Here is a 7118-nt window from a genome sequence, read left to right as displayed (position 1 = left end):
TGCACTCATCAGAGTCAAATTCTGTTTCACTTCCAGAATTCCCTGACCTGAGGAGGAATATGGTCTGTGACTGTCCACTTGCCATGTTCTGTCCGGGGGGGGGGGGGGGGGCACTTTCCTTGACCATTTGTAAGAAAAACCACTCCTTTCTTCCTTCTCTGTTCCTTTATTCTGTTTTGTTACCCATAACATTTAACATAACCCAGTACATTATCATTTTTATGGATCCCCCTCCCCCTCAAGTGAAACACTAAAGGGGGAAATTTGTGTTTATCACGTGTGCTTTTTCTGTGACAGGGTGTCATTATTAGGCTGGGTTCCTGAGTTCTCCTTGAACTTATGGTTCTGTTTTTTGTTTCTTTTGTTTTAAGGTGGGCTTTCATTTAAGCCCTGGCAATCCTGGAACTTCCCAATAGACCAGGCTGGCCCCCACTCACAGAGATAGACCCACCTCTACTTTCCAAGTACTGGGATTAAAGGGTGTTCCACGATGTCCAGCTAATTCTCCCCCTTTGTCTCCTGAGCTAGGATTACAGACATGTACCACTATATCCAGATTGATTGATTGATTGATTGATTGATGATTGATTGATTGATGTAATTGTATTCCAAAAGCCTAGTTTTGAGACTGGACCATATTAAGCACATAAGAAATATGTTGAATGACGAGTTAATGAATGAATAAATTAAAAACTCTAACATGTCCAAGTGCTGGCATGTATTTGTATGGGTATGTGTCTCTGGGATGGTATTCCCAATCTCTGGACTAGATATCCCTGTTTTTATATTACGGTTTTGCCTATGGATGCAAGTGTTTTTTTAACATAAAATTCTCTGAGTCCTTGCATATTATGCTTTTTAATATGAGCTTTTTGGTTTCTGGTTTTGTTTTTGTTTTGTTTACTGTGTTCTGTATCCTCTAGTTGTATGTGGTTGTGTCTGGACACTCAGCCTAATTGTCAAGATTTTTGGAGGAACTGTGGCCATCTCGCATCAGCAGAGGGCACTAGAGCTATGTGCCTTCGTTCCAGGCTTCAAGATGAAGCTATCTTGGCCAGGAGCTTTTCAGGGACTCAGGCGATCTAGAATCCGAGAAGAGGTGGAGACCTCTCCGGATCAGCATAATTGGAAAGTTGTGCAATTCCTATGACTTTTCTATTATTTTCCCCATACTCATTCTCTAGGGTCCAGGCTTCAGTCTGTCTCGGCAGCCCAGGAAGCAGGATTTATTTAGGGACTGGGGGAGGAGATGGCTACTTACACTGGGCCCTTGACAGGACCACCCTCCCAAATGCCCTTCCACTTCAGCTCTCCACCTTTCCACCCCCACTGCACCTCAAGCCCCTGAGTGCTTAGAGATCGTTCGCTGCCTGTCTTCTGTGGCAACCCTTCGGGGAGGCACAAGAGAGAGCCATGGAGTTGTCTGGCTTTCCCTCCGGATGGATAGATGTCTGGGATGAACAAAGGAAGAGTTAACTGCGCCTCTTCGTGGCTGCTACGGACTCCAGCGCTGAGGCGGGCCTCAACGTGGCTGGCTGAAGCCCTCTGGAAGGGGCTCAGAGGCAGATTCAAGATTTCTCCAGTCTGAGATTTGTAGGCTGGGAGAGCTTCTCCCCTCCAACATTCTCTAGTTAATTGAGAATTCTTAATTTAGGCATCTAGGGTTAGATTCTGTGGCGTGTGATTAGAATGAAAAAGAGATCTTAAAGCTTTTAGAACCCCCCCCCCAAGACACAAGCACACCCCTTCCAACACAGTCCCCCCAATTGATGGAGGTTCGTCCTCAGCCCTGGCTGCCACCCTATGCCCGGCTCAGTTATGCCACTGGGGGCAAAAGTAGGTCTAGGCACCGGAGGGGCGCGGGCGGACCGGGGCCCAGCGGTCCTTGCTTCAGAGCCTGCGACGCCGCGTTCTCCCCTCCCCTCCCCACCCCTTGCCTCTGCCCTCAATTCCTTTCTCTTTGCTCTCCTCCCATCTCGGCTCCAGCAAGCCGAGCGAGTGTGTGTGCGCGCGCGTTGGGGGACCAGGGGAGGGCAGTGGAGGGAGGCGCCGTCGGAGGGAGAGCAGACGTCAGGAAGAGGGAGGGAGCCGGGGAGGGAAGAGAGAGAGAGGGAGAGAGGGAGAGAGAGCGGCGCGGAGGTTGAGAGAGGCCCCGAGAGATAAAGCTGGAGGGCAGAAATTATTAGGGGGCGCGGGACGAGAGGAGGGGCTAGGCGAGCGAGCCCGCGGCGAGAGGGGCAAGCGAGTGTGCGCCGAGTGTGCAAGGGCGGGAGGGAGGAGAGAGAGCCAGCGGCGGCCCGGCTCGCGCCGACTTGGGCCCAGCGGCGGGCGGACAGCATGCTGAGCCTCCTCATCTGGATCCTCACTCTCTCCGACACTTTCTCGCAAGGTAAGCCCCAGCTGCGGGCTGGGGAGTCCCGGGAAGGGGCGCGGAGTCACCCGGAGAACGCCCGAGGAGTTCTTAGTGAAACGGCCCAACTTGCTTCCTCCGGCTGCGCGGGAGAACAGAGAACTTAGGTCGCGAAAGCCGAGATCCGAGTAGAAATGGGACCCGAGTGCTCAGAGTGTTTCCTCCAGTCCCTGGCAGTTCTCCCTCCCTCCACCTCCTGGGCCAGGGCCGGACTCCTGGGTCCTGGCCAAGAGAGAGGCTGGGAAGAGGTGGGATTTCAGATTGGGGGGGTGGAGTGCGCGAAAGCACGGACGCAGGCTCCCAAAGATGAGGCTGAGGGATCCTGCTACCCTAATCCAGCCCAGAGTCACCTTCATTTGAAGTGCGGCTGCAAACTGCGTGGGGGCTGCCCCTCAAAAGAAGGCTGCATTGGGCCCCCAGCCCTGGAGGCTGTGGGTGAGAGGTGGAAGTCCAGATACCAGGGCTGTTTGGATTCATCAGAAGGGGAGTTGATCGGGTCAGGCACTCACTTTTAGGTCAGCAAAGTGCAGCTATCTGAGGCTCCTTTGGAACTGGCCGGACAGAGGTTGGAAGTAAAACCGGGAGAGAGAGATGAGTGTGTTCAGGTACACTGATCTGGGTGCCCGTAGTAAAGGAACCCCAGCCAGGCCTGGGGTCTTGTGGGAATGGGGTCTTGTCTCCTGAGACTGACTCCAAGGAAGATTTAATACTGTTGGGCTCCTCCCCCGAACTGGAACACAGAAATTGACACACAAATAGCTTCAAACAGAGACATTGAGACAGACTGCTCACCTAGGAAGACATCCCCACAAACATCCCCACACAGAGACAGACACAGACACAAAGACATTGATTGACACCTCCTAAGAAGGAAGATTCCTCTCCCAAGCCGGCACACACTTAACCTAGTCCTGCACCCCGGCATCAAACTTACACTGTATATGCATGTATGCTACGTTCAAAGGACGTAACATCCACTCACACAGAATTGCTTCCACATACCCCAGCCATGGAGCAAACAAAGAAACTTGGGCAGACATTCTTATAGGCAGGCGCCTACAGAGATGTACCGTCTTCAAAATGGAGGAGGTGGTCTCTCATTGGGGTGGGTGAGTGATCTGGGAAGAGGGAAGCCGCCGAAATGGAAAGAGCCTCAGGCATTGGCCAGCTCTCTTCCTCTCCTGAATAGCGTGTGTGTGTGTGTGTGTGTGTGTGTGTGTGTGTGTGTGTGTGTGTGTGTGGTGTGATGTGTGTGTGTGTACACGGGGTGGAGTGTTTCACTGGACCCCTCCTCTCTTTGCTAGCCCTCTCCTCCTGCTCTGAAGGCAACCCTGGCTTAGTTCAGGGGTCTTGATTCACCTTTCTTCCCCAGAGCCCCAGGACCCTCTTAGAGCGTGGAAAGGCACACGTCCATGCTCTGAGAGCAGGAGTGAGGCCGGAGGAAGAAGGCGGCCTGGCCTCAGGGTTGGCTACTTGGCAGAAAGTTGGGAAGATAAGTTAAGTTCTGACTTTGTGCAGCCAGGTTGCTAGAGAGGGGGAGGGGAAGAGCATGGCGGGTGAGGGGCAACTGTGTCCGTTCTGATGTTTTGGGAGCAGGCTGCTGCCTGCCCCTCTCTCGCAGCCTTCTTATGCTTTAAGGAATGAGCTTTAAGGAACTGAAGCTGCAGTGAGGGAACAGGGGCAACTGTGTCCGTTCTGATGTTTTGGGAGCAGGCTGCTGCCTGCCCCTCTCTCGCAGCCTTCTTATGCTTTAAGGAATGAGCTTTAAGGAACTGAAGCTGCAGTGAGGGAACAGGAGATTCATGCAGCTTGAATCTGGGCTGATAGAAGGTCAGGAAAAAAAAATGCTTGCCATGTACCTCTCCATCTTTGTGGGTGGGTGTGGCTAGGGAGTGCAATTGAACCCCAGCCTTCTTGACTCTGTCAGAGGTGAAAGCAAGAGCTGCAAAAGGGGGTGCAGATGTATTTGGGGGTCACGGGGGAGGAGAGCAAAGGGAGAGGGGAGCCAGGAGGGAGAGGAAATCACTACTGAGTCTTCGGGCGGGGGTGGGGGGCACTCAGCACAGGGCTGGGGAGGAGACCCTTCAGGGAGAGATGGGGGGGGACCTGGGGACACTGACAAGCGAGGCCGGAGGCAGGGAGAGGGCACACAGTGTGGGTAGCAGTGAGTTGAAGGCAGAGGGATGGTAGTGGAGAGCGAGGAGGAAGAGAAGGTGGTCAGAGGGGCAGCAGCATTGAGAACAGAGGCGAGCTAGCAAGGGGAAGGAAATTCAGCCTAGCTGGGCGATAAAAATCGTGTTTTAAAGGATTTCAATGGGCTCCATCAATTTTCATTTTTTCCTAAATAATTTTCTGTATCTTATCTAAATGAAAACCATTATCTCCCCCCCCCCTCCGCTACTGTGTCCATCATGCCCCGGCTCCCCAGACTGATTACGCTGAAAAGTGAAATATTTATTCATTTTCTAAGAGATTTTTCTCCCTGCCTAGTCTCGGGGAGGAGAAATTGAAAAGGAAGGATTGTAGTTAATCAGAGCAATGTGGGATGACAGGATGGCTCCAGTGGGAGCTGCCTTCAGAGGCTGGTGGCTCTGGCTGGAGGAGGAAAATCTGTTCCTCTGGTGCCCGCCCCCCAAAAGCTCCTCCTGGCTGTTCCGCCTTTGCTCCAAGGAGACTAAGGGGTGCAACAAAGAGGCCCAAGGGCCTCCTATGTTTCCAGCATTTAGCTCCCTGTGCACAGTTATATCCTGGCAGAGAACTGAGAGCCTGGATTCTACAGCTCTGTTCTGCACACACACACACACACGCACGCCACATACTCCCAATGTCCTACTTCTGCCCAAAACTAGGCAATGAGCTGGAATAGAGGTAGGCGAACCTGGCAGAAATCGAGCTGTTAGTCCACCCCTGACTTTGACTGGACTCATCTTCAGCCTTCTACTCAAACTCAGAGGGAGACAGGAAGCCAGTACTGGGTGCCACAGGGATGCGTCTGCAACACCCAGGCAGGACAGGAGGCGGGTGGCATCCAGTTCTTCCAACCTTTGCTCCTTATTGCCACGGGGTGGCTAGCTGGCCCCACTTTGCCTCTCCAGTGGGGTAGGAGGATGAAGCCCCATGCATACCCCATGCTTGCAGAGAACTGCGCTCTGAGGAAGCCTCCTTTGTGATCCCTTGGGACCAGGTCTTCACTTGTCTCTTATCCTACAACGCGGGGCACTGTGAAGTGCATATAGTCGGTTCCCCTTAATACTCGATTGATGAGTAAGCTGCAATGCAGGCTGGAGGTCATATTAAATGGTGATGACGTCACAGTCTCAGCCTGGTATGCCCGGAATCCTGGCATTCAAGAGGCTGAGGCAGGAGGACTGTGAGTTCAAGGCCAGCTTGGACTACATATACCAAGTTTCAGACCAATCAAGGCTAAATTGTAAGTCCCCAGTAAATAAATAAATAGAAGACATCGGAGACGTCTTCAGCTCTCCCATGTTGGGAGTCTGAAGAGGTTATGTGCTCATTAGGTGCTCCAGTTTAGATGTATGCAAAGTGGTGGTGATATGTGTGTTAACCCATGGATTATCAGCATGTATTGATCTACGGAGAGTGCCTGGAATGGTGTCTGGCACAGGAGTGTCCAGTGACCGTGTCCTGACTTTGTGTCTGGACGTAAGTGGACAGATGTCGAGCGGACAGTCCCTTCTGTTTTCCTGCTGATGGCTCTCTTTGCTGTTCCAGCTCCTCTGGTCTGGGTCCTTGGCTTCAGTAAGCCAGTGCTGTGCAGCCCTCATAGAGAGAACCTGGCCGAGGCAGATGTAAAGGACACAAGTCAGCCTCCCCCCCTGGTTGGTGCTCTCAGAACAGGCCTGCAGATGGGGTGTGAGGGGAGGGCAAACCGGAAGAAGAGCTTGAGCTTTTGGGCGAAATGAAGGCTGGTAGTGTGCTTCAGTGTGAGAAAGTAACACAGCTCGTTCAATGAGTTCTCATGTTAATGACTTTAAATGCGTGTTAACTTGAGCCCTACAACGGTCCCCTGAGATAGGCCGGGTAATTCATTCCTTTTTCCTAGATGGGAAACTGAGGTTCAGATATCTAAGATTGGCAGTCATAGGAACCAGCCGATTCTAAAACCTACACGATTCTCCTTTGCCAAGGACCCCTCAGCTAGCAGGGAGTGGGCTGGGCTGGGGCAGGATTTTTGTTTTCTGGTCCATGGTAGAGTAAATGTGATGAAGGAGATTGTTTTATTAAGGTATAAACCTTTAAACTTTTAAAAAGTCTTTTATTTTGAGATTCTGCACTATTTTGGGGTTGCTCTTTCTTTATGATATGGCGATCTGCTGGTTATTTGTTAAAAGGGCTTTACTTTCCAGACAAGATTTATATGCTTGTGTTTGTTCCTTATATGAAAGCTAGCCTTTCTAATCCATGGATTTATACATGAGGACCTTCCCTTTCCCGCTTCTGACTCTGCGGAGTCTTAGTCATGCGAGAGCTGATGCACTCAGTGCAGTCTGGGGACAACCTGTGCCCTCTCACCTTTAGCCTCTAAACTAGGCACAGTAGGGCTGTAGGCTCGGCGGGGCTGTAGGCAGGGCAGGGCTGTAGGCAGGGCAGGGCTGTAGGCAGGGCTGTAGGCACGGCAGGGCTGTAGGCTCGGCAGGGCTGTAGGTTCGGCAGGGCTGTAGGTTCGGCAGGGCTGTAGGTTCGG

At 52.1% G+C, this 7118-nt stretch overlaps 1 protein-coding gene across 5 annotated transcripts in view; it reads left to right on the top strand.

Annotated features, from left to right (window-relative positions):
* The first annotated feature begins 2094 nt into the window (after nt 1-2094).
* The window catches only part of Kirrel1 (kirre like nephrin family adhesion molecule 1), a 93393-nt gene continuing 88369 nt past the window's right edge, over nt 2095-7118 (top strand). The window contains exon 1 of one of the 5 annotated variants that reach the window (XM_042279237.2): nt 2095-2389. Coding sequence is in view for 1 of the 5 variants with exons in the window: in XM_076574351.1 (XP_076430466.1) it covers nt 2338-2389 (52 nt within the window). In the remaining 4 variants the exon portion in view is untranslated. The remainder of the gene's footprint in view (nt 2390-7118) is intronic. The other 4 variants (XM_015995329.3, XM_076574351.1, XM_015995327.3 and 1 more) reach the window with 4 other exon arrangements.

The sequence above is a fragment of the Peromyscus maniculatus genome, chromosome 6, assembly GCF_049852395.1.
Source record: "Peromyscus maniculatus bairdii isolate BWxNUB_F1_BW_parent chromosome 6, HU_Pman_BW_mat_3.1, whole genome shotgun sequence".
NCBI classification, from domain to species: Eukaryota; Metazoa; Chordata; class Mammalia; order Rodentia; family Cricetidae; genus Peromyscus; species Peromyscus maniculatus.
This window is presented reverse-complemented; position numbering and strand designations above follow the sequence as displayed.